Here is a 27970-nt window from a genome sequence, read left to right as displayed (position 1 = left end):
AAGTCATTTAACATCTGCTAACAACTTGCAAGGAAAATTCAGTTTACAACAACTGAAACTCAACTCAGCATACAGTTTTACACATTAAAAATCTAGCTGAAAGGGTTGAAGTGAGCCCTTCTGCCAGAATTCTTTTGCAATACAACATTTTAAGAAAGTAGCACTGCAGTTTTACACCATGAAAACTGTTCAGAACATAAAACTAAAAACAAATCTGGGATCTAGCTGAGGTCAGTACACTTCTGGTAAAATATTTTTTATTCACACAAACCTGTCGCATTATAATAATATAATAATAACATTTTTAGTGGCAAGACCTCTCCTTGCTGGGGACATTTGCCCGCAAAAACCCTTCTCCAGCATCACCTCAACTATGCATCACATTGCCATGCAGTCACCTTACTTGGCTGAAACATCCAAGTAGATATCAGCTTTGTCCATACTGACCAAAATTGTACAGTCTGCTCCCAAGCAGAAATGGAACTGTACAAACCAGCCAGATGCCATGCTTCCAGAAGCTGCCCAGAGTCCTTGGATCACTGAGGGCTCATAGGGGCTGACTAACAGCTAGCTTTCTCTCCACATACAAAATAGCATGCATATTTACAGGACAATAGAGCTTCTGAAGGTGTTACAAAATGCATCAATCCTAAAAGCTTTCCTTCCCCTCTAATATCCAAAACACTATTAGGTAATCACTAACAGCCTGGCACACCTAATCAGCATACTGTCCTACAATCTGGGGGCAATTACAAAATATCACACTTTAGTTTCCTTTACTTAGGTGATCCAAGCATGGTTTTTGTATCTTTTCCTGGGAAAGTCATGAAGGATCCACCCAGGACAATCACAGTCATTGTTCCTATCTGTCAGGATCAGATGCCCTGATCTCTTCCATTATTTGTATTTGACCTGTGTGACTCCATCTTGAATCAATGTGTGTTGTTTTTAGAGCCTCTGTATAACCCTGAGCTGTCTGCTTTGTGCTGTGATTTAGTCTTTGCAAATATTTCTGCTGGGCCGCATTATCTGGAAGAGAGGAGCCGTCTAACACCCAAGGCCAAGGCGGCCTGGCTACTGTTTGGAAAAGTGCCCAGACTGGCATCTGTGGGAGGGGGGTCTCTGCTTCCTGGGAAAATGTACAACTTTGGGAGGAAAGGGAAAGAGTAAAAGTGCTTGCTTTACATGTATTGATCAGAATCAACTATGAATGTAGAGGTGTCTTGATCTGCTAGCAATGAAACTTTCTATTAATACAGAAACTTCGTGGTTAGTCTGTCTGCCTTTGACACTATCCTGAGAAACCTCTGGGTTTTCGCCCAAAGTTTTGTGTCAAACCAGACTTCATTATTTTTGGGGCTAAGCACCCAAACTTAGCCTGCGGATACAAATTTCCTATTTAAGCTGAATAAAGCACCCATCAGTTATTAAAACTGTTGTTACAGTTATTTATATGCTATGGATTGTTTCATGTATTGTTTAGACATTTTGTGGAAACTGCCCTGAGCCTTCAGAGGGCGGCATATAAATAAATAAATAAATAAGTGTGTGTGTGTTCTTGAATCTAATACACATGGCCCTACACACTTGTAGGCTTCACTTTCCAAGAGACACTAGTAGTTTCTTCAGCAGACTTCTCCAAGTTGTGATGGTACGTATACTTTCCCTAATACAATGCATTCACTTAAATTCCTCTGCTTGTTCTTCAGTTATTTTGTTTCCAAGTTTGTTAGTTACTTTTAAATTGTTTATTAGACCACTTTCACTTATTTCAGACTGGTTTATTTAAAGAGTTTCTAAGGGAATAACACAGGTATACACTGCTGGAGATTCCATTGTTACACCTAAAATCCCTACTTAAATAACTAATTTGGGTAATGAATTCTACACTTTGCTTGGGAGACATTATAATTTTCATTTTTCCAATACTGAGACAGTTTTCAACTTACTTTTTAAACGAAAAGCTGGGTCAAGAGGAAACAGAAACCAATGGGGGACCATTGGCCACTTTATCTTTGAGGCTATGATGAAATATGAATGATGCAGGTTTGCTAACAAGGCTGTATGATGTTTTCTTACACATCTGAGGTACCAAGCAACTTTACCGGCAGAACACAGTTAAAAGATTTCTAACTTTTATATCCCCATATTGACTCTATACATGTCCCCGTTCCTTAATAAGTTGAGAACAGAGCTACCAGCTTTTTCCTGTTGATCTCCTGTTCCTTTAATAACTGTGTGACATGCAGAAATGCAGCAAGTTAACTTTCCCTCATCATTATGCAAAATAAAGCTTCACCTGCTAAATCTCTGCTTGTCACATAGATATTGCCAGCACAGGAATACTGCAAGAATACAAGTTCCAAACTGTAAATGGGACTGAGTCTTCACATGCCATAACCGCAGTGTAAGACCAACTCCGTTGTGAAATGGACAAGCAAATACCCCACAATTACTCTTGGTACTGAAATATGAGTCCGTTTCCATGGTATTCCACCTTCCTTGTGCCTCCAGAATGGTCCCCCACAATTCTATCTTTTCTTTGCTATTCCTTTTTGTTTCCTGAGTATATTTACTTTCTGTCCCTGAACTGCCATCCCTTATGGCAGGGGTAGTCAACCTGTGGTCCTCCAGATGTCCATGGACTGCAATTCCCATGAGCCCCTGCCAGCATTTGCTTTTAGGGGCTCATAGGAATTGTAGTTCATGGGCATCTGGAGGACCACAGGTTGACTACCCCTGCCTTATGGGACATAGCCTGCACCCATATTTCATATTTCAATTGGACCTCTATTATGCTGATACATCTGGAAAATCAATGGCTGGATAGTGATTGAAGCTTCTGCAACAATATGGTAACCTCATTTACCATTTTATCTTTTTCTCTTCCATTCAATCACAGGTATAATGATTAGAATCAGAATCAGGCAAGATACACTTCTCCAGAAAGCAGGAAAAATGTATGCCAAAAAAATCAAGGCTTTCCATGAATTCTATCAGCTTTTGTTAATGTTATGGTGTATTCAGAACATAAGAACAACCCAGCTGGATTAGATCAATGATTCATATAGTCCAGCATCCTGTTTTACATAGAGGCCAATCAATGTCCAGGCTGGAAGGATAAGTATCAACCATTGTATATTCCAGGATAATCCTAGAATAAATTATACTAGTGCTACAAATCATTGTCTTCTGGAAGATGGTACTGTTGACAAGTGTGCTTCTGGGCAGCTACACAATCTAAGATTACAAGGGTCCATCCTATTATGATTCCACCAATGTGAAAGCACCCACCACTGAGTTTCAAAGGCAGTGTTCAAACAATCATCTGCTCAGTGCAAATAATATAGAAGAGCCACTTTCTAAGGAGAAAAGATCCATGGTAACTGATTTTCATGAGAATGAAAACACCAGTGCTATTAAAATGTAGATTCAAGTGAGTAGCCATCTTGATCTAAAGTAGCACAAAAAAAATTGAGTCCAATGGCACCTTTAAGACCAACAAAGTTTTATTCAAGGTGTGAGCTTTCGTATGCATGCAAACAAAAGCTCACGCCTTGAATAAATTTGGTCTTAAAGATGCCATTGGAATCAAATTTTGTTGTTATAAAAATGTGGTATGTTACTACTGAAGTTGGGAAGCTAGACTACTGTCATTTGAAAAGTAACAAACATACTTGTTTAATACGTATTTCTGGAATGTCATGATTTTGCCAGGTTTTCCTAAGACTCTCACCTAAATTAAAATCAGCCTGCTCTATCTGTACAACAGAATTTGGTGAAGCTTCACATATATACTTTGTTTATATCCCATTCATCTTCCTTGCAGTCTTTCCTCCATTTTATCCTCACAACAGCATTGTGAAGAAGGTTAGGCTGAGAGTATGATTGTCCCAAAGTCACCCAGCAAGCTTCCATAGCAGATTTAAACCTGAGTTTTCCAGATCCTAGTCAGACACCCTAACCACTACACAACACCAGCTCTCCCTGGCAAGAATTAAAGTGAAGATAACTCAGTCCCTTTATAATAAGCTTTTAAATCAATGCCCATGAGGTTATATGTTGGAAGAAATTTATAAAATTGAAAGAAACTGCATGGGAAAGTCATTCCCATATCCAAAAAAACCAAAGAGGAACTTGGCCACATCAAGTAGAATACTAAAATAAGGCACGGCAAATGCAAGAATCAACTGGCTAAACATATCAAACAAAAATCATTTGTATACCAGCCATGGGGAACATAACAAATACAGATATGTAAAGGAACAAGTTACATACCAGCTATACTGTAAGCACTTGCCAACTTCCCTATCACAATTATGTACTTATACATACTGAACCTGAGACCCAATGCTCTAAGATAAGCTAAACACTGTAATATACAAACATACAATAAATCTCAGGACTTCGCCCACCCAATGGAGGAACAAATCCACCAGCACAACCATATCGAATAATGATAACCAGCTAAAAGCAACCAGATTAACTATATAATACATATAAAATAAACAGAACTCAACATTTGATATTTCCAAGCCAAGAATAAATCCCCAGACAAAATGGGGTTATATAAATGTCTAGCACAGGTATATTAGCATAGGCTAGTAAAAATTTTGTGGGCTAATAACTCTAGTGATCTAACTTGCAAGCCTCAGCTAGATGAACACTTTCATCTAGGTACTGGAAAAGATGCCCATACTTGAGCCGCTGCTTTGGGAGAAGTACAAAGAACTTAATTGCCAAATTAAAAATAAGTCACCAAGGCTGGATGGCATTCACCCAAGAGTTCCTAAAAGCTCAAATGCGAAAGTGCTGATCTCTTAACAAAAATATGCAACTTATCACTAAAATAAATCTCCTTAGCAAAGGACTGGAAGTTGGCCAAAGCAGCATCAATTTTTTAAAAAAGATCCAGGGGGGATCCAGATAATTACAGACCAGTCAGTTTAACATCTGTCCCAGATAAATTCGTGTAAAACAGGGTGGTCCCTTAAGAATCTGTATTGGGACCGGTGCTATTTACCTTATTCATAAATGATCAGGAGTCAGGGGAGAACAGTGAGACAGCCAGCTTTGCATATGACACAAAATTATTCAGGATGGTATAGCGGGGAGGTACTTGGGAGCTCCAAAAGGATCTCTCTGAACAGTTTGAGCAGCCAACAGAATGGAAGATGAGACTGAAAATCAGTAAGTAAAAAGTGATACACACTGGGACAAGAAATCCTAACTTCACATATACACTGACTGGATCTAAATTGGCTGCAGATACCCCAGAGAGAGAACGTAAGGTCATAGTAGGAAGCTCACTGAAAAGGGCAAGTTCACTGTTACAAATTACTAGAAAAGGGATTGAAAGTTAAACAAGTACCATAATTCTATTATATATAGCATGAGGTAGTCATATTAGAATACTGTATATAGTCCTGGACTGCCAACCTTGGAAAGAATATCATTAAATTAAAAATCACACAGAAGAGAGAAACTACATTTATCATTCCGGAGTCAGTGTTAACCATGCTAAAATATATTAAATAATTATTTAAAAGTCATTTAAAGGCAAATTGGATTTCTTTTTAAAGTTTGTTTGTCTTTCTTTAAAGTAGCCTGGTAACCTACAGTCTCAGACCACCACTTGGCCATCATCATTGACTCCAACAGGTCCTGTCAGACCAACCTGGTTTCCTTTTTTGACCAAGTAACAGGTTTGCTGGATCGTGGAAATTTGGTTGATGTTGTTTACTTGGATTTTAGTAAAGCTTTTGATAAGGTTCCCCATGATGTTCTGATGGATAAATTAAAGGACTGCAATCCGGATTTTCAGATAGGTGGATAGGGAATTGGCTAGAGAACCGCACTCAAAGAGTTGTTGTCAATGGTGTTTCATCAGACTGGAGGGAGATGAGTAGTGGGGTACCTCAGGGCTCAGTGCTCGGTCCGGTACTTTTTAACATATTTATTAATGATCTAGATGAGGGGGTGGAGGGACTACTCATCAGGTTTGCAGATGACACCAAATTGGGAGGACTGGAAAATACTCCGGAAGATAGAGATAGTGTTCAACGAGATCTGAACACAATGGGAAAAATGGGCAAATGAGAACAAGATGCAATTTAATAAAGATAAGTGTAAAGTTCTGCATCTGGGTCAGAAAAATGAAAAGCATGCCTACTGGATGGGGGATACGCTTCTAGGTAACACTGTGTAAACGAGACCTTGGGGTACTTATGGATTGTAAACTAAACAGGAGCAGGTTATGTGATGCAGCGGTAAAAAAGGAGAATGCCATTTTGGGCTGTATCAACAGGGACATCACATCAAAATCACAAGATGTCACAGTCCCATTGTATACGGCACTGGTCAGACCACACCTGGAGTACTGTGTGCAGTTCTGGAGGCCTCACTTCAAAAAGGACGTATATAAAATTGAAAGGGTACAGAGGAGAGCGACGAAGATGATCTGGGGCCAAGGAACCAAGCCCTATGAATATAGGTTGAGGGACTTGGGAATGTTCAGCCTGGAGAAAAAGAGGTTGAGAGGGGACATGATAGCCCTCTTTAAGTATTTGGAAGGTTGTCACTTGGAGGAGGGCAGGATGCTGTTTCCGTTGGCTGCAGAGGAAAGGACGTGCAGTAATGGGTTTAAACCAGTGGTCCCCAACCCCCGGTCCGGGGACCGGGACCAGTCGGTTGTCCTCCTCCCCGCCTGCTGCCTTGGGAGCCGCCTTGTCACTCTGCCGCTGGCTCACCTTTGGTGCTCTCCAGTGGCCGTCATGGCTGGGGCTCCCTCTCGGTGTGGCACTGTGCAGCTGCTGCTGGCAGCGCCCCCCAGTGGGCAACAGGAATTCAGGGGCGCCGGCAGGAAAGCAAGCGGAGCAGGGGCTCAGGCAGCGGTGACATCCCGTGGCAAAAGACTACCTCCCCCCAAGCCTCAGTAAAATTGTCAAACGTTGACCGGTCCCCGGAGATAAAAAGGTTGGGGACCACTGGTTTAAACTACAAGTACAACGATATAGACAAGATATCAAGAAAAAAAATTTCACAGTCAGAGTAGTTCAGCAGTGGAATAGGCTGCCTAAGGAGGTGGTGAACTCCCCCTCACTGGCAGACTTCAAGCAAAGGTTGGATACACACTTTTCTTGGATGCTTTAGGATGCTTAGGGCTGATCCTGCGTAGAGCAGGGGGTTGGACTAGATGGCCCATATGGCCCCTTCCAAGTCTATGATTCTATGACTTCTTAGATGCCAGGACACACTCCATCCCCACTTCTGGTCTGTGAACTTGCAGGTGCTCATGAAGGGGTGCTGCAACCTCATCATGCCCTTGGATTTCTCCCAGTTCCTGTGGCCTTGTCTTGGGTTGTCCGTTCGTCATGCCACCCCATGCAAGCCTGGTACCACTTTATTTAGGCCTAGTATCACCTATACCATCATTCTGTGACTTCTTTGCAGCTGCTGGTCAGCCCCCTCTCCCTGGCTCCTGGCCATCTTTTGAAGGCATGGCCACCCGGAGAACCCCTCCCCTCCAACAAAGTCCCAAGTTCACTTTTGGTCCAGTCGTATATTCTTCCAGTGAAACTCAGGAGTTTCTATATGTTACAGACAGAAAGACACAAGTGGTTGTCACTCATTCTCTGCTGCAGATCCTTTCAGCTGCATCTTAAACCCAAGGCATCCTTTGCATGTGAGAAGTGCCATCTAGTCACAGCCAACTTATGGCAACCCCATCAAGGGGCTTTGAAGGCAAGTCATAAGCAGAGGGATTTTGTCATTGCCTTCCTTGGTGGTCTCCCTTCCAAGTACTGACCTTCCATGCTTCTGAGATCTGATAAGACTGGGCTATACCAGAACTATCCTAAAGAGGTCTTTTGGGAAGTGTCATGTTATTTAATGGGGCTTAATGACTGGCAAGTGTTTTTAGGATTGCAGCCAAAGAACTGGAGACTTGGTGAATCCCAGGCCAGATCCCCAAAAGTAATTCCTATGCTTTAACCAACATAATCCTATGCATAACCAACATTTAATATATTTATTTTAAACAATTATTACATTCCTTTCTTCCACATGGTGGTCAAGGCAGCTTACAACTTAGATAAAACATATAAGTTAAAATACATTGTAAACATAAAAAACAGAACTTTACATCACAACAGGACTGCAGTACACCTCAATAAATGCCATCCTGAATACAACCATTTCCAGTTGCCTCTTAAAAATTAAGTTAGGGATCCTAGTACACCTCCTTAGGGAAGTTGTTCCATAATCATGAGATTGCCACTGAAAAGACACTTATTTGTATATCCACCAAACAAGCATCTTTGATTGATGGGGCAGGCAGGAAGGCCTCTCCTTGTGATTGTAAATCCAGGGTAGACACCTTGGTTCCAAACCAACACCTTGAATTGGGCTGAGAAGTGGATCCACAGCCAGTACAATTTCTGTAATATGAGGATCACCTGCTCCCAAAAGCTGACTCTGCTCAGCAGCCTAGCTACAGCTTTCAGTCTTCAAGGGTACTCCAAGCAGAGTGCATTGTAATAATTCAGTCTAGATTTAACTAAGGCATAGATCTCTTCCCCTAGATCTCACTGACCCAGCAACAAACACAGTTGATGCACTGGCTAGAGCTGGGCAAAAGTACTCCAAGCCACCACAGCAACCTGGAATATATGTCAAGTAGCAGACCTCACAGGGTTGTTGTGAGATTACTAGGATAAAAGACTGGAGATTGGCCTGACATATTCCAACATAGTAGGGCTAAGGGAGAGTTCTTTCAATGGATGGTAAACCCCTACCCTTACAAGAAAAGGCAGGACAGCCATTTCTACAAACCTGAGAAAAGCCCCAAATTCACACAAAAATCTGCTATCTGAAAACAAATACATTGAGAGGATTTTTTAAAATCCAAATAAATAAAAGCAGTATTTATATCCTTAAGAAAGGAGATTACAGTTGTCATTGTGGAGGTTGCTAGGCAACCACAACAGCGGTATATAAATATAATTAATTAATTAAGTTTTGAAGCCTTGATTTATGTTGGCAAAAGACAGAACTCCTTTGGACTTCGAGGGAATACTCACTGGGACCAAGCTCACCATTAACCACAAGGTGAACTGTAACTTGCACAGCTGTTTGCTACTGTTCAATAGCAACCACCCAACAAAAACCATCATAGTGTAATGTTTTATATAAACTGCCCTGAGCCTCAGGGGAGGGAAGTATATAAATATAATAAATATTAATTAATGAACAGAGTTTCAGACTAAGATCTGGAAAACCCAAGCTCAAATCCTAATTCTGCCATGGAAGCATACTGGGTGGCCTTGGACCAGTCACTCTCTCAACCTAACCTACCACACTGTTTTGTTTTGATGATAAAAAAGAGAGGAGGAGAATGATTTAACAAATAAAGATTAGTGGATGGAAAAGAAAAAAGTAGGAAAAGGGGACATTATGGGGATTTTCAAGGAAAGGAAATAGGGAAGCAGGATACCCCCTGCAGGTCCATATGGATATCTGATAATTAACCCCACAAAGTCTTCAACCACTACGCATGGAAAACTGAGGTAAAAACAATAATTACGAAAGGCACATGATACAATCTCCAGTTCTCCAGTTCTCCAGATATACTAGCTAGGGATCCAGTATTAGTGCCCATCCCCAAATTCAACCTGGAGACATACCAGCATTTTACAGCAAATATGTTCCCACCTCGGAACTCCTTTTAACCCTGCACTATTGAACCTGAACAGAACTGGGCCCCTACAATGCAGTTTAAAGGCATTTCCAGGTGAGAATGATCTCTAAAATGGTGACATGTCTCCAGGTTAAAATCAGTGACTGATGTAGCTTAGCCCTTAAGTCACAGTTCAGCTATTACGTGATGGCAGTCAAGTAGATATGCAAGCAGTCCACAACCACCTCTTTACTTAAAGACTCAGGGCAGATTAAACACTGGATACCAATGATAAATAAAATCATATGTGTGTGTGTTATGTGCCACCAAGTCACTTCCATCTTATAACAGCCCATGAATTAATGACCTCTACAAATTTACAAACTTTTAAAACTATAACAATATTCCCCTTGTTGAAATGCCCTCACAAAATGTACTACTTGCAGAGATTATTGGCAGCCTGAGGTATGTTTCATGGGTTTTCTTAATCATAAAAAAGTTGAGATAGGATGTTCTAGGTGTATTGATTCCCTTTCTGTGGTCCATCTTCAATGCATCCGGATGCAACCTGTGGCCATTGCCTAAATGGCTAGAGAATCCAGGAACTGTTTGTTTGTTTGATTGCTTTGCCATTTCACTTTCCACCTGTTTCCTCAGAGTCAAGTGATCCTAAGCAAAAAAGCAATGTGGGTGCAATGTGTTGATAACATGATATGCTGCACAAGAGGGCGCCCATTTTACAGTTTTGCTGCAGTTTCCTCGTCTGTCTGAAAGGTTCGCAGTGACTTGGGGAAAAGTAAATCTCCTTGCAAAAAGTGAGATTTACTTACGAACAAGGCAGCACAGGATGAGGCTGGAAACTGAGCGCCTGGAGCGCGATCGCGTTGCTCGGAAGTTAGACCCGCTGCAGTGAGTGGGGCTTACTCCTAGGTAAATGTGTTGCAGAACTGCAATCCTTAAGTTTATTTTGTTTTGTTTTATTTTGGGGGGGGGTATATTAAGTCACGTCGGAGGCGGCGGCAGCGAAAGGAGGGTGCTTTTCTCCTCCTCTGCACTGGTCTCTGACTGGCTCCAGAGTACCAGTGTCAGGCTCCGAGGAGCCCAGTTCCAGTCCCCTGCAACTCTCCGGTTCTCGCTGCCCTTTCTCCGCTCGGGTACCAACCTGGCACTGCCTCAGCTCCTCAGTCAGGCTCCTGACTTCTTCCTCCAGCACTAAGACTCGAGTTGCAGCTGCAGAGTCGGGATCCTTGCGAGTGGAAGAATCCATGCTAAGCACAAAGCACGCTGGGAACTGAGGCTCCTATTCCAAACGCAATTTTGGGTTACCAATTTGGGGGAATTAAGGAAGCCGAATGGGGGGCGGGGGGAGAGAGCGGTATTCTCTATGGAGAGAAACCATTACAAACCGCCCGCCGCCACTGCGCCATGACAAAAATTGGAAACGAGCCTGTGAACCAATGAGACACCGCCTCCAGGAGCCCGCCCGCCTACTTCTTACCAATAGCTTCCGGCATAAGCTATTTTTTTTCCCCCGAGATAAAAAAAAAACCGTGCGGGCGGCGCTGAGCACCACAAAAAACAGGTGACGTCGTTACTCGTTTAACGGACAAGAGGGAGAAGGCGGGGGAGGCCGGAAGGTTTTGGCTATTATTCCCCCTTAGCTTCACGGCGCATGCACAAGAGCTTTCGCGCCACAAGTTTACTCACCCCCGCCTTTTCTGTTTCCTGCAGTTAGAAATGGTTGAGACGGCTTAAGAAGAGGGCGACAGTTGAGTCCAACCCAAAAAGCCTTGCTGTTTTCCTGCATCTAACTGTGATCTAGAGTTGATTGAGGCTCTCGTGCTGCTGACCCAAGGCGCGCACAATTTGATGTAAGCCCATATAAACTAACGTACTTGTTTCCGAGAAAACGTGCATACCACCTTTATCCTGCGTGCTGTGTGCTTTCAGTTGCGTTCCTGCTTTCTGAGCCTGATGTCTGATTGCATAGCGTTCAGCCTTGAAGTAATCTTAAGTGTTATCCATAAACTATTGGGATCGTGGTGTGCTATCAAAAATATCCACAGCTGAACACGAGGGAAAAAACTTTAAGGACAGGCACTGGTAGCAGCATGGTGAGCTCTTCCTTCTGCACACGTCAGTTAATGCATTTTAGAAGCAGATTTTCCTGTTTTGCACATGAAAGTCCAGCTGCAAAAACACACTGAAAGGCATCCAATGTGTGTGGAATTAGGTTTTCTTGGGTGGATACTTCATCTTTAAGAAAAGGCAAGCTCTACAGGCTCTGGCCAGCACTGCAGGGACTCTACTTAATCCTATTGTGTGTCTGGCCAAGTAGAACACTAGGGAATTGCTGCTCCCTTTTTATTGGTTATCACACCTATAATTTTGAAGAAATTGGTGATACCTATTGTATTCTAAAGTTGCAATGGAGAGCAAGCATGGTGTACCAGTGTGTTGATCCCTGGGTGTGAATTCCCAAGTTTCAAACTCCACTCTGCTGTGGAATTTTGCTGGACTAGTCACATGCTCTCGACCTAACCAACATGGTTGTTATAAAGATAAAGCAGGAGAATAGTCCTGATCCGAGTAACCCAGGCAAGCCCAGTATCAGAAGTTAAACAAGATGAATCAACTCTGTCTAGTACTTGGATGGGAAACCTCCAAGCAACACAAGGGTCATGATGCAGAGGCAGACAATGATAAACCATCTCCAAACATTCCTTGCCTGGCTGCCAGATAATCTTGAATCTCCTGGCAATCTCCTGTGCACATGCCCTACAATCTGTGCCACATAATATGTTTCTGGTAAGGGCTTGGAGACATGCTGACTACCAACGTAGAATCATTAACTTATTTTCAAGTAAACATGTGTGAATTTGTGGAACATTTGACCCTGGTACAATACAGCATAGTAGTACTGGAAGGACTTCATGTAGTCTACCTGTATTCTTAACTGTACACTTCCTACAAAGATATAAATAGTGGCTTCATAATGACATTTCAAGTCAGGAAAATGTTGCCTGGGACAGGCTTACACATACCACATCTGGCAATCAGAATCATACCCTTACAAGCTTGATTTTTGAAGAAAAAAAATGGAGCTCCATTTATAGAACTTCCAGTATCTTTAGTACTTCTGTCCCAGTAGTGGAATTATTTGCATTAAAATATGTTGAGATGGTATTTGCATTTTTAAAAATTGTCATACATGTGGCACCAATAATTTGTGCATTGTGAGAAATTGTACAGTTAACTCTAGTGAGAGTTAAGAAAAGACCAAGACTAGCAGAGCTAACTCTTGTAAGAAATTTATGAGATAACTCATTCATCATGTTATAATTTTACAAACAAAGGAACTGTACTCTAATTCATCCATCTAGTGTAAGGCTGAACAGAGATTTTACCAGTTCATCAGTGTGATACAAGGATGGCAGAATGGTGGAATATACGTTTTGTAAATAATCAAAATAATGTGTATTTTGTTGAACAAATTTATATACCAATTGCAGAAAAATGAATTGCTAAATAAGATTGAGAAAAATGCAAGGTTTTTGAGACATGCTTTGGTGACAAGAATAGTTCTCATCGCTTGGGAAACTTTAATATTTAGAGCAGATATGAAACAAGAATTTGTGGTTTGAGAGCCATATTTGAATTTCCAATCCACATTTTATGGACCACCCATTCAGCAGTCATATGAAAGAGGGTGTTGCAGGAGAAAACAACCAAATTTGCAGACACAAACTCGCCACCAGTACTGTCGTGATTTTTATGAACTTTCATGACATTTAATTGCATGCCCTTGGCATAAGCCAGAATTCAGAAAATGAAGTTAAATTTAGACAAAACTACTATTATGTTTGATAATAGGAGGCTGTTTTCTTAATGGTCTTAAATACATTATAAAAAAGCTCCACAGGCAAGGATGTTTGGAATTACAGCCGTGAACCTTGGCAAGGCTGTACAGTCCCCTGACTACTGCAACCCAGTATGTAGCTCTGAAGACTTAAAAAGTGTATAACCTTCAACTATTATTGTCATACATTTCAGACTTTAGAACAGGAAGAAATTACAACTGAAATTGTCATGGAATGGTCAATAAATCCCACAAGGCTGGGGTGGGGGAGAGATGTTAATAGTCCCTTCTGGATCAAAGTCTGATTATATCTCCCCACCCCACATACTTGTCATTAATGCCAAGCCTGGACAGAGACAGTCAGCTGGAGGTAATTAAATGGAGGAAGCAAATATGAGAACTGGACTGTCCTGACAAAAATATTTGTTTTAAATGAACCAAGGGAGAGAACAGGACAGTTTGGGATGGCTTGTTTGTTTGCTTTAAAAAAACCTCAGAAAAGAGGGTGAGGTTTTGACCCTGCACAGGATGTGTAGGCTGTCACACAAAAAAATAATAATAATGAGAAGCCTACCTGCTAGGAAAGGGATTGGTTGGAAAATGGAACAAATTAGTTTACAGCTCTCTGAAGGAATGAAAAGTACATGGCCACCCAAAAGAACAATGTGCTTCTTAACATTAGGTGTGTCCTTGGAAGGGACAACTCAGTCCATGACCACCCAAGCTTCGTACATTGTTCAAAGGACATCAGTGAGATCCTCCCTCCCTTTGGGGATGGCAGCTGAAAATGAACACCCCCGCACATCACACCCTTACTCTTGTAGGATCCTAACGCATCAGTTCACAACACAATCTGCAGAGATACTCAGTTTCCCAAGACAGTATTCCTAAAGTATTATGTCAAAAGGTTAGATCAGGGATGGACAATTCTAAATTGTCCGGTTTGGACAATTGGAGAGCCAGTTGGAGAGCCAGTTTGGTTCTCAATTGGAGAGCCAGTTTGGTGTAGTGGTTAGGAGTACAGACTTCTAATCTGGCATGCCAGGTTCGATTCTACGCTCCCCCACATGCAACCAGCTGGGTGACCTTGGGCTCTGGGTGACCACGGCACTGATAAAACTGTTCTGACTGAGCAGTGATATCAGCGCTCTCTCAGCCTCACCCACCCCACAGGGTGTCTGTTGTGGGGAGAGGAATAGGAAGGCGACTGTAAGCTGCTGTGAGCCTCCTTCGGGTAGGGAAAAGCGGCATATAAGAACCAACTCTTCTTCTTCTAAATAGGGATGCCTTGATTCTCTAGATTGTACATTAGGGACCAGAAATGTATTTTGCCACACAAAGCGATAAGAGCAGTGGCTGTACTCCATCATATAGTTGGTGGCATCTAGCAGTATGGACTTCCCAGTTATAGATTGCATGCACTCAGGCATCCTATCGACAGATATTTACATACAGAAACACAGAGAAACATAACATTCTATGAAATATTACAATTTGGAATGTTTTTGTAAATAAAACTTGATTAAAATTTGCATATGGTTGTCAGCTAAAATCACTGGAGACCCCGTGGTCTCCCAGTTGTGTCTACTGTCTGCTTGCTGACAATGTGCTAGCAGCGTTAGAGGTTACTCTGCCAAGACTAGTGAGGAGAAACTCACCACAGGCTTCTGATAAAGCCACCAAGCCTCCAGTGGGCAGGATGCAAACTCAGGCCCTGGGACCCACTCCCATTCTGGGGAATGACAGTGTCAGAAGGCCTGGGACAAAGGAGGTGAAATGCCAGCTTCGCTGCATGCAATCCCACTGTGGATCTAGAACAGGGCTCTGAGAATAATACTTCCAGAAGAATACTTGGCAGGGCACTGTGCAGCTTCAGGGGCTCCAGCACCCACAATTACTTAAGCTGATACCTGGGAAGCCTACCTTGGGCTCCAACATGGAGGGTCTGGTACCACTTTGAGGAAAGCTGACTGGCCTTCACTACAGAATGCAGGACACTTGAGAGGGGGGAAATTCCATGAAAGAAAACTGTTACAGCTTGTTCTGAAACTACATAGTAGAGGAAGTAAGGATCAGTCCTCAAAGCTGGGACATGAATAGGGAAAAGAAAATCATATGTCACTGTTATGCCTGAAGCAAGACTTGTATATTTTATGTGCTAAGGGATCTATGAGTTGCAAAAGCCATTTGGGACCACAGATCTCAGCATAGGTGAAAGACCCAATTTAGCCATTATAAAGATGTAGTTGCAAGTTTCCACATTGGGGGTTCCCAACATTTTTAGCCTGCAGGCACCTTTGAAATTCTAACACACTATGGTAAGCAGAGCTGCAAAATGGCTTCCACAGCTTACCTCCAGTCACTTAAAGAATCTTCTGCCATGGTGACAGCTGTTACAGGAACAATATTTTTAAAATTTTAATAGCCAATCAACTCTGATAGCCACTGAGAAGCAGAGCTGGGTAAAAGCTCTACTTGGCCCCACCCATTTTCTAAAAACACTTGTGGGCACCAGGAAAGATAACAAGGCATCATTACCCCCATGGTACCATATTGGGGACCTCTGCTCCATCCATGGAGGCCTTTGGAGAGAGACAGCTTGGTGTAGTAGTTAGAAACGCGGGCTTCTAATCTGGTGAGCCGGGTTTGATTCCCCACTCCTCTACATGCAGCCAGTTGGGTGACCTTGGCCTCGCCACAGCACTGATGAAGCTGTTTTGACCCTGATGCTGTTACTTAAAAATAAAAGCCCTTAAAAATCCCCTTGTGTCTGTTTTTTGGGAAGGTGGGACAGAGAAGAGGGGGAGGAGTGGAGAATGAGAGCAAGAACAGCAGGCAGAACAAGAACAGGGTGAACAAACCCTTCCTGCCATAGTGAGGGTGTGTTTATGCCACCCTTGTAAGGGAAACCAGGAAGCCAATGAATATTACAATCAGGTGAGGATGGATCTGAATAAGAGGCCAACAACCAGGCAAGCTTGATTTCAACCATTTGTCAAACTATCATTTATGCAAGGAAGTCTTCACTTATAGAAGTTTGAAGTTAATGTTTCAATTTCCCTATAAGACAGCTATTGTCTGTTTTATAAGTAGCAAGGGTTTTTCACCAGAACTGCTGGAATTGATTTATCTATTTTCTACATACTTCTTTTATTGATGCTTCTATACTTTTAAATCCTTCCAGTATATTTAAATATGACCATTTTAAAGCTGCCTCAGATGAGCCAGCATTGTGCTATTTTTGTTTTGCTGCCATTGTGCTACTGGTAGCTGAGAGGTACTGAGGGGTTATTGCTGTTTCTCAGCTGCTAACACAGTTCCCCAAAGCAGTGTTTGCTATAAATTCCTGCCTCTGGGGAATATACAGAAAGATACTGTACATTGCATTCTAGGGTGGTACTGCTCAGTCAGCCCAACTTGAACTCTGTGCACAGCCCGAACTCCATCATCACAGTGGGACTTACATGAGTCAGTCCAGCGAGGTAGGGCTAGTTTTCATTGGCAGCAGAGTAAAGCAGAATTTTTAAAAAACTTTCTTGTCCTATTGAGTCTGAGCTGAGATAAAGTTAAGCGTGAGCCATATAATTGTTGATACAAGTGTTTAAGTTATGCAGTGTACCACACAGTGTTGCTTCTAAATATACTATCTGAAGAAGTACAAGAGTTGCTTTTTATACCCCACTTTTCACTGCCTGAAGAAGTCTCAGTGGCTTACAATCGCCTTCCCTTCGTTCCCCACAACAGACACCCTGTGAGGTAGCTGGAGCTGAGGAAGCCGTGACAGGACTGCTCTGTGAGAACAACTCTAATAGGAGTGTGACTAGCCCAAGGTCACCCAGCTGGCTGCATTTGGAGGAGTGGAGAGTCAAACTAGTCTTGCCAAGTTAGAAGCCGCCACTCTTAACCACTACACCAAGCTGAATACTAACATTTCAAAAGGAATATTTGAACTCTGAGAGCACATGCACACACACAAATCCCCATGCACACATAACACATGCTCACAAAGTTAGCGCTAAATGCATAACATTTTTGAAAAATAATCTGGCCTCAAAAGTCTCTGATACCTAAAACATGAGCTCTAGTCCAACGCTATGTGGGTGTACCAGTGTACATACAGTGCTCTCAAGTTATAATTACCAAATAAAGTGTAGTCTCGAAACCATTCTGCAACTAATAAGCTGATTTGTCCAGAGTAACGTTATTAATGTCAACAGACTAAAGAATAGGTTTTGTGCTATTGACATACATTTGGTTTAAATTTTCACAAATGACATAATTGCTAAGACAATATGAAAGATGTCACTTTCTTCAGACCATCCTTATCTGTGCAAATTCTAAAATAACATTTTAGGTGTATACTTTCTCGCACCTTTGTAAGTATAACAGTTTTTGAATGCACAATGCTAACATCTGTCTTCCGACAATAAATAGGAAATAAGGTTTTTTTACCTGACAGAACTATCAAGGTTCAAGCCTGTACCTCAGGCTCACCAAGGTTACAGAGTAGCAGCAGATGGAAATGGTTGCTTTCTCAGCAGTGTCCTGTCGCACCTGCTTCTCTTTTTCCAGAACAGCAGGAGACAAATGAAGGAAGAAAAAAGTGCTGCTAATGTAAAAGCAAAGAGGGACATTCTCAAAAATTTTAAAGATTCCCAATTGTAAAGGGAAGGTACTTGACACTGAAATTCCCAAACTGCACCTGGGGAATTCCCATGGTGTGTCTGTATCTACCCTTATCTATATATAAACAGTCACTGGGGGAAGGAGCAGTTCTGCCTTATCTTTAATAATATTTTTTAAAATAATTTGGCTCAAGAGCCAAGGAGTCCTGTGTGGGATCCTTTCCTTGTCCTAAATGCTAGATATTACTAAACACATACACACACACACAAAATTCTTATTGTTTTGAAAAGCATGGAAACTGCCTAGAATAGCTTTGCATTTTTCATGGCATACTGTCAAAATGGTGGATCATTCTCAATTAAATGTGTTATTTATAATTAATGTGCAGCTTTAACCTTGAGTGGTATGTCACTATTAGCCTACATGCTCTCAACAGAATTCTGCACCTGCAATTAGATCATCTTCTGTGGTCTTAGCCATCTAGCCAGTTACTTGGTTTTTCTTTTTTTAATGGTTATTAACTCAAAATCTAGTGATGGACTGCTACATCAAGTAAGTTGCAACTGAAGCCTAAGTATGCCTATACAGAAATGTCCTAAGGATTTAGCATGGACTCAGAGACCAAAATGAATAGGACTGCAGCTATGAATCATTGTTTCTAATATAGGTAAAGGTATCCCCTGTGCATACTGTCCCCAGACCTTTCCATCCCTTTTCAGAGCTCCTAAGATAATCCTTAGCAATGACTAAAAGAATTATATATTATTTGCTAAGGAAAATATGTTAGACTAGATTTAAAGCCCATTTTATATGACAATAAAATGGGCGCTAGAAGGGCTCAGGGTTCCCCCGGGGGACTTCTGCAGGGTTCTGTGTGGGCAGGGAGGCAGGCAGCAGATGGGGATGGAGCGTTGTGGTAGCGCAGCGGGGCTGGGGCCAGCTAGTGGGGTGTTACGGTGGGCAGGCTCCTGGGATCTCCTCATCGGGCGGCGATGTCATCAGGTGTGGGTAGCAAGTGCACCGTGGTGCGCTGTCGTCGTAGCGGCGGGGCGTGGGATGGCCTGTGGCCACATCGTCGTAGAGGGCGGGCGGCGATGGTTGTTGGTCCCGGTCGGAGCGGGTTGGAGGCGGCGGCGTTGTTGCGGCGGCCATCTTGCGCGGCTCAGCAGGTTACCCTGTTGCCGGTGTTGTTTTCGCGGGGGCGGCGGCCCCGTTCTCTTGGCGTCCGTTAGAGCGTCATCGGTCTCCCGGCCGCTGGAACGGCTTCGGGGCGTCAGCAAGCCGGCCCGGCCGCTCAAGCGGCCGGGAGAAGGCACAGTTGGGCGGGTGTGCGGCTGGAAAGGAGCAGGGCCGCTGCATCTCTGACGCGGCAGCCCTGCTCTTTTCCCCGCATTGACTCGGAGGCCTCTTTGGTCCAGGACTCCTGATTCGCGGCTCCTGATACGGTCCTCCGAGTTTTTATCCCGGACAGAGCCCGCCCTAACTCCTCCCCAACAGCCCTTAGTGTTTTATTTAGTCCGCGCCGCCCATGGCGCCGCGGGCGGTTTAAGGATTATATCTAGCATCAAATAGGGAATATTGTCCCCTTTGAGTCTATTAAACTGAGAGCATGTTAAAAGGGGTGAGCTCTAGTGTTTCCTGAAAATTGTAAAGACCCAACATTCCAATATTTTGTGAAACAGTGTATTCATTTCATACTGAACACAATGGCAAAGAATCTGTGGGCACTTCTGCACATTGAAAAAAATAGTGTTATTCCAGCGTAATAGTGTAGTGCTAAATATTATCATGCCTCCAGCCATTCCCCACCTTCTTGCCATCTCACTGTAGACTGCTGCCTTTTCACGCTTCTTACACTCTGCAAGCACTGCTGGAAATGGCGGAAGAAAGCAATGCGGTTTATATGCGACTATCTCCCACCTGTCAATGAAGCCAGGCAGCCAACCCCCTTTCTCCATTTTTTAAAGGTACTGTGATGCTCGCCAATTTTTTTTTTATTATTCACTAGTTCTCCATTGAAACGCCTATGCATCTAATTATACATGCATAGTGCTTTTAATAAAATCTTTTCTGAGGTTCGGACATGTCCAGGGGCTTAAATAGGCATATGTAGAAAAGCTCAGATAAGGTAAAGAGATCATGTAACCCTAATGAGAATGTAACTGAGGAGTATCTAAAAATTTCAACCTTGATAGAGCTGAGTTCAGTGGACTGCAATGCTCCCTTCCAATTGCTGGGTTCAGGAGACTTGGCAACTACCTTTGATGATCTTGAGATCATCAGATTGAAAAGGTTATCCTCTGAACTAAAACCCAGCCAAGTAGCTACCAACGCTTGATTATCACTATCATGTCTGACGTTGAAGTCACCTGCTAAAACAGTGGTCCCCAACCTTTTTATCACCGGGGACCGGTCAACGCTTGACAATTTTACTGAGGCCCGGGGGGAGGGTAATCTTTTGCTGAGGGACATTGCCGCCGTCTGAGCCCCTGCTCCACTTGCTTTCCTGCCAGCGCCCCTGACTTGCCACCCGCTGGGGGGTGCTGCCAGCAGCAGCTGCACAGTGCCACACCAAGGGGGAGCCCCAGCCATGGCGGCTGCCAGAGAGCACCAAAGGTGAGCTGGCAGCAGAGTGGCAGGGTAGCCCCCAAGGCAACAGCCGGGGAGGAGGACGAGGAGGCGCTGCGGCCGGGTACTGACTGATCTACGGACCGGTAACGGTCCCCGGACCAGGGGTTGGGGACCACTGTGCTAAAATACCCATCGTATGTGGGAAAATCCCGATTCATTGATTATAAAAGCCATGTTTTCATTCATAGTTACCTAACTAGCATCAGGAGGTAAAGGGTAGTTATCTAAAGTAATCAAGACAGCCAGTATCAAATCATGAGAAATCAAACAAGCTAGACCAGCCCTGGGTCTCCCTTTCTGGGTCAGGGTATCTAATTTGCTGTAAATATTCTACAGTTTTTTAGCTATCCAGAATCTCTGAGATGCTAATGTATTCAAAACTGAAGCATACTCATTAGCATCCAGAAGTTGGCCACCTTTGGGGGTCTTTCTAGGGAGGATGTGGTAGACTTTACAGAAAAGCAAGATGCCAAAGGATTACAATATTCTAGTCCCCAAATTTCATAAAAGGGGTATCTTATACTCTCAAAACCCGTCTAAAGAGCTTTAAAGTTAGTATTAGTCTTAGCATTTCGTTTTCATAAATGACTGGAGTGTCCTCAAATGGGCAACTTCTTTTCCTAGTCATAGTACATTAACAAATAGACTAATACTCAATAAATTCTGTGAGTTAGGAAATCAAGATATAATGGTTAGTAGCTATGACGCATAAACAAGCAATGCTCCAGACAATAGAACGCAGGTAGAGAACACAAACCAAGACAAAAGCAAGAACTAAGGTAAATGAAACCTCCTCCTTTTCCTGTTAAAATTTTGTTCTCCTACTTCAAGATGGCTACCCACTTGAATTTTTCTTCAAAATTTACACCATTTATATAACAGCTGTAAAATGAAGCTTTAACAAAAATGCCATCAATCTGCTTTTCAGCAGAATGTATTTTGTTTGGACATCATAGCCAAAGGGGCAGAGTGAATAGATGGTACAAAGTAGTACATATCAATTTTTTTAAAGGACATTTAATGATATATTTCATGATTTATATAAGATTTTAAGTATCTTCCAAGCAAGACTGGCACTGTTGACAAAAAAATGCTCTGCTTTCTGTTAATTTAGCATATATTCCAGTCCAGTGCTGTGAAATAATCAAGTAATAAAAATAGATGTATTAATGGATTACTCATTAGCTTATTGTTTATTAGACAATATTGTTACTGCACTCCCACAAAAATGTAAATATACATTCAGAGCAACATGGGGTTTCAGCTTTCATGATTGTACAGTGTGCAGAAAACCAGGATATTTTACCTAAAGAGGTGACTGTGGGTAGTAAGTTTTAATTAGAAAAAGGATGGCAGAGACCTGACTTAAAAGGGAATATAGTTTATTGAGGGATTTAGAATAATACTGAGGGGGGCATTACTCTAAGTAAACATTAGCAGTACTAAATCAAAACACAAGACACATTCTTTATCCTAACTAATAGAACAACAACCAGCAAACATTCAGCAGAGCTACTCCAATTTGGAGCAGGAGTAACTCTTTGAGCTAAAGTTGCACATGTGGGACAATGGGGAATAGGAAAGAGGAAAAGTGAAAACAGATGGAACAGATCTGTCCGACTATGACAGAGAATAAAGGAATACTTGAAAGGCAGGCAACTTATCAGGAGACAATTATAAAACTAAATGGCATTGGGAAAGAGCAATAAGAAGAGAACTTTCTGTTTTATTTATAATTCAGGATTTTAAAATGTAGAAATGGTGGGACTTTGATGATGGGAAGATTTGAATCAAAGGTTCCAGACTGTCATAAGGTGCTTAACATTCAAATTGTGTTAATAGTGACTGCATGCTGTGTAGATCGCAATGCAGGAAGAGGCTTTTTTGCCTTCTAGCCGGGAATAGCTTAATTGTTGTCCTGATGGCGCGCCTTGATTTCTCCCAAAAAGGCAACCTTGGAAGCATTTGCTATAGTGTTTGTCCCAAGATCCTCTGCTGTGTTCACTGCTGCAAAGTTCCTTGTGAGACACAAAACATGGCAATTGCTCCCCATGTTCTTTATCTACCTTGCTGGATTTGGTCACAGTATTATGGGTTCAATTCATACATTCAGGCTGAGAGGGATGTGCAGAAGACAGTGGGGGGTGGCAACAATGCTGCTCAAGTCCAGAGCAGGCTACTGAATATAAAGTTACACCAAACCTTTATTGTTCATACAAGATTATCAGAAAGGTATAAATCAGATAAATTAAGTAACTATAAAGAGTACGCATTCCCTTTGAAGCTGATGGACGTTATCAGTAGTCTACACTTTGGAAAGCCAAGCTGCTCATGTCTGTAGCTCAGCTGAGTCCCCAAGGCTGAGCACATAGTGTGCCAAATGACCTCTGATGGGGTTGGGTTTAAGTATGCTACTAGCATAAGATCTCCTCTGCTAGTGGAGAGGTTGGGATGGAGGCCTTTCCTTGCTGTTCCTAACGGTACTGTTTTGCTTTGTGTCTAGTGCACACCCAAGAATTCATGTTTATTTTGAACTGGAATAAAAATGTTTCAGCAGAACATTCCCCAAAATAGTTAGCAAGTCAGCCAAAAACTGTGCTGACTCCTTGTAACTGCAGAACCAAATCCTGTCCAGATGGAAAATCTCAGACATTTCACACCTGATATGTAGTGATTTTGGCAAACATACACATAACGCACTTTTCAGTAAACTAACTACTACTAAGTTAACAAATGGTAACTTTCCAGTGTATCAGAACAATTTGAAAGGTCCATTGCAGTGTGCCTGTAATCAGGACACATTGCTTTCTCCATAGAGTTGGATCACATGATATGGCCAAAGGAAATGACCCAGAGTTTTGTGATTTTGCCTACCAATGATATACCAGACTTTATGCACTTGTGACTTTTGCAGTCCATGGAACCCACAGAAGCCTTCTCCAGTCCCAGAGTTCAACTGAATCGATTCTTCTCTTGTCTGATTTTTTTATCGTCCAACTTCCACAGCCATAAGTGGCTATTGGAAAGATGACAGATTTTACTAATCTACATTTTGTAGTCAGGTTTATGTCCTTCCTTTTCCATGTTCAGTTCGAGCACATCATTACTGAGCAATCCAGAAAAATTCAACATTTTATTTCCATACTGCAGTCGCCACTCACATCAATTTGTGATCCAAGAACAATGAATTCTTGAACACATTCGATCTCGCCGCAATCAATTGTTATCATGACATGTCTGTTTATTGCAGTGGTCATTACTTTTATCTTTTTAGTGTTTAAGAAAAGGCCAAATTTCTTTCTTATTTCATTGACCTTTGTAATCAGCTGTTCTAGGCCTTCCTTAGTTTCTGACAGGAGGGAAGTATCATCAGCATAACCAAGATTATTTATATTCCTTCCTCCAATCTTAATTCCAATGTTTGATTCTTTGAGTTCAGTCTCTCTCATAATGATCTCAGCATGCAAGTCAAACAGGAAGCGGGAAAGAATACAATCTTGGCACAGTAGCAAATAAAGCTACTAGCAAATAAAGTAATTCCATTGGCTTTTGTAACTTCTTAGAAATAATCATTCCAAACATTATTTTGTCTTCAGAGTTCTCAAGGCAGCACATTTTTCTGCCCATGACATTGGTAACTGGAATGCAGACTGAACACAGCTTAGCGAAAGTACCATTTGCAGAACGTGTTGCATAACAAGTGTGGAGAATGCAGGATTAAATGCTTTCCCTTCCCCAATGCGTAAACAGCAACACCCTAGGCTGGCATGCTGGGACACAGAAGCCAATCACATGCTACTGCTGCAGTTCCAAAATCTGTGCCAGCAAATGATGGAAAAAGCCTTCCACAACAGCAAGAAACCCTGTATTCTTATTACATATGTACTGATTAGACTTTAGTGTTTCTTTTCATGCTGTTTTCTACTGTAGCGATCCCCAACCTGTGGGCCGCAGACCACATGTGGTCCTTCGACTAATTGGAGGTGGGCCCCGAAGGACGCCTTCTCTCCCCCATGGCCCTTTACAACACACTTCATTGTTGTGACGTGTCTGTATCTTATTTTGAAGGGATGTTTAAACATTACCATAGCGATCAGAGAGCGCTAGGGCAGTGATTGCGAGTAGAGGAGTAAACTACCCCCCCACCACCAGGCCTCAGTAAAAGGAGTTGAGTGGTCCCCGGCGTTGAGTGGTCCCCGGTGATAAAAAAGGTTGGGGACCACTGTTCTACTGAACCTATAGGCATACTGTACAGCAGCATTTCTCAACTTTTTTTTACCATTGAGAAACCCCTGAAACATTCTTTGGGCTTCAAGAAACCCCAGAAGTGGTGCGAGCATGCATATGGTTTGGGAGCATAGCTGTGTACACACCTACCCAGGGCCCCTTCCCACCCCCTCTAGGCCCATCATTGGTCATTTTGTGAGGGGTGTGTGGATTGACAGGACTGTATATAGTCATGCCACCCATTGTGTTTAACAATTTTTAAAAATATATTAAAATTTATATTAAAAAATAGGAGCAGACTTATTTGTTGTCAAAATCACCAGATGAAGCAAAATACATGCAATAGTGGGGAGGGAAATAGCTGCTTCAGGGAAGTGGGCTGGGGAAAATAGCACTGATGTGGTTGGGACTGAGATTGTGGGAGGGACTTTTGCAAATGGCCTTTGTTTCACTCTTTCCCTAAACATCACAAAAAAGCTTCTTTGGTAAAGGCTGCAAGAAAGACAAGGGAAACCCAGGAAGCGCATGGAAGCACCATGATGTAAAAATGCAGTTAAGAAAAAAAATAGTCTTGTTTTATTTGCATTCAAACCAGGACAAATAATCTAGATATACCCATATACGCTCGAGTATAAGCAGACCCGAATATAAGCCGGGGCACCTAATTTTACCACAGAAAACTGGAAAAACTTATTGACTGAAGTATAAGCCTAGGGTGGGAAATGCAGCAGCTACTGGTAAATTTCAAAAATAAAAATTGATACCAATAAAACTACATTAATTGAAACAGTAGGTTCAATGTTTTTGAATATTTATTTCAAAGAAAAACAGTAAACTAGCTCTGTAAGTGGAAAAGAGGGTCAACAAAAACAATATGGTATCAACAATAATTTTAAAAGTACAAAAAACTTAGCTCAATCAGCAACCTAGCTAAAACACAAGAGTTAAAATCCTTCAAAAGTTTATTCCTCATCATCACAGAGTTCGCAATCATCACCTTCACTGTTGTCATTCTCATACAAAGCGCTGTCTTCACTGCCATCCATAGCATTACTAATGCCATATTTCTTAAAGGTGCGTTGCACCATGTCTTCTGGAATCTCTTCCCATGCATCACGAACCCACTTTGCTATCAATTCTATGTCGGGGTTCATCAGATTTCCAACCTTTGTCAGTTGGGCTTGACCAGATGACATCTATTCATGCCACATCTTTCACACGTGGTCTTTGAAAGGTTTATTTAAACACACATCGAGGGACTGCAATATATATGTAAGCCCACCTGGAATAACGGCCAAAGTGACTTGAGAAGACGTTGCCAATTTTTTAATGTCATCAAATGTATGGGCTCTGGGCATATCCCAAACTAATAGTGATGTTTTTTTCTTTAAGGCTGCTCCTGATCGTCCATTCCAAAATTCTTCCAGCCATTTTTTTGTTCCGTCTTCATCCATCCAGCCTTTAACATGTGCGCTCACTGTAATTCATGGAGGAAATTTCACCCTTTTAGGCAAGGTCTTTCTTTTAAAAATAATGATAGGATGTAGCTTAGTTCCATTAGCCAAACATGTCAGAACAACTGTGAAATGGGTTTTTTCCCCTTCATTTCCTGTGGTTCGTAGTAAAATTGTTTTGTCTCCCAAACTTGCCACAGTTCGGTTGCTTGGAAGATCAAAGGACTTAGGTGTTTCATCCATATTCCCAATATCTCCAAGGTCATAGTTATGGATCCTTCTTTGTTTTATGATGAAGGAATGAAATGACATCACTTTTTCATCAAGGTCTTTTGGCAACTTATGTGAAATCTTTGTTCTTTGCCACAAACATAGGGCAAACCTATTCATGAAGCAGGTACACCATCCTGCTGACACAACAAAATGTTCAATGCCTGGTGCTTTTAATTTGACATCTTTACATAAGCAAATTTCCTTGCGCGTTATGCAGTAACCATTTTGACGACACTCCATAATGCATTTACGCAATTCAGTCTCTCGAGCCCCATATGAAGTCATTAAACCACATCGAGCTTTTTTTGCCTTTGGACTCTTTTCCAAGGTGGCTTTCATTTTCTGCCACTCCCTCACTTGTTTTTCGTCAACACAAAATTCCCTACTTGCAATACTGTTATTGCTTTATTCTGCTCTTGACACAACCTTAAGTTTGAAACCAGCTTTGTATGACCTGCATTTTTGTTTGTTTTTTTGGTCCAGGATTAGAAGTTGGGTGGAACAAGCACGGGTAAGACTGTAAAGGCTACATCATTGGTCACAGCCCTGGAGAAGAACAGGAGAGGCGTCCACCACCTCCTGTTTGGGTATGAGAAGGCCCGATGTTTCGATGGCCGTAGGATTCCCACGGCTATTGGCCTATTGGGCTGGTATCAATCCCTGCCCTTCTCTTGTCCAACCTCTGCACCCTGCTATACCTCCCTTGGCCCGTGATCCTCGGGTTGCACAGTCCCATCTGGGCCCCATTGACCAGCCATCTTCTCCTTGCGTGGGTCCCTTAGGTTAGCGATCCCCAACCTGTGGGCCGCGGACCACATGTGGTCCTTCGACTAATTGGAGGTGGGCCCCGGCCTTCTCTCCCCCCCCCCAGCCCTTTACTTCATCCCCCCCCCCGGCCTTTTACAACGCACTTGGGGTGTCATTTTCTCCCATCACTCCCAGATGGGACTATCTCGTTGCAGAGAAACAAGCTAGGAGTTCCCATTGATTTGTCATTGTCATGAGTTAAAATAGTGAATATTTTCATGAGTGAAAATAAAATGTTCCTTATGTTCATTGTTGTGGCGTGTCTGTATCTTATTTTGAAGGGATGTTTAAACATTACCATAGCGATCAGAGAGCGTTAGGGCAGTGGTTGAGAGTAGAAGAGTAAACTACCCCCCCCCCACCGAGCCTCAGTAAAAGGCATTGAGTGGTCCCCGGCGTTGAGTGGTCCCCGGTGAT

At 42.3% G+C, this 27970-nt stretch overlaps 1 protein-coding gene and 1 long non-coding RNA gene across 7 annotated transcripts in view; one reads left to right on the top strand and one right to left on the bottom strand.

The window, feature by feature from the left end:
• The window catches only part of CNTLN (centlein), a 206252-nt gene extending 195083 nt beyond the window's left edge, over positions 1 to 11169 (bottom strand). For 2 of the 5 annotated variants that reach the window (XM_077345130.1, XM_077345131.1), the window contains exon 1: positions 10839 to 11168. In XM_077345130.1, the coding sequence (XP_077201245.1) occupies positions 10839 to 10943 (105 nt within the window). In that variant the 5' untranslated portion in view covers positions 10944 to 11168. Of the gene's footprint in view, positions 1 to 10838 lie in introns of all 5 variants that reach the window. The other 3 variants (XM_077345133.1, XM_077345132.1, XM_077345128.1) reach the window with 2 other exon arrangements.
• LOC143841176 (uncharacterized) overlaps positions 10229 to 27970 on the top strand; it is a 49075-nt gene continuing 31333 nt past the window's right edge. The window contains exons 1-3 of one of the 2 annotated variants that reach the window (XR_013232608.1): positions 10229 to 10606; positions 11408 to 11547; positions 27230 to 27333. This is a non-coding gene — a long non-coding RNA (uncharacterized LOC143841176). The remainder of the gene's footprint in view (positions 10607 to 11407; positions 11548 to 27229; positions 27334 to 27970) is intronic. The other variant, XR_013232607.1, reaches the window with a different exon arrangement.

The sequence above is a fragment of the Paroedura picta genome, chromosome 7 (assembly GCF_049243985.1).
Source record: "Paroedura picta isolate Pp20150507F chromosome 7, Ppicta_v3.0, whole genome shotgun sequence".
NCBI lineage: Eukaryota > Metazoa > Chordata > Lepidosauria > Squamata > Gekkonidae > Paroedura > Paroedura picta.
This window is presented reverse-complemented; position numbering and strand designations above follow the sequence as displayed.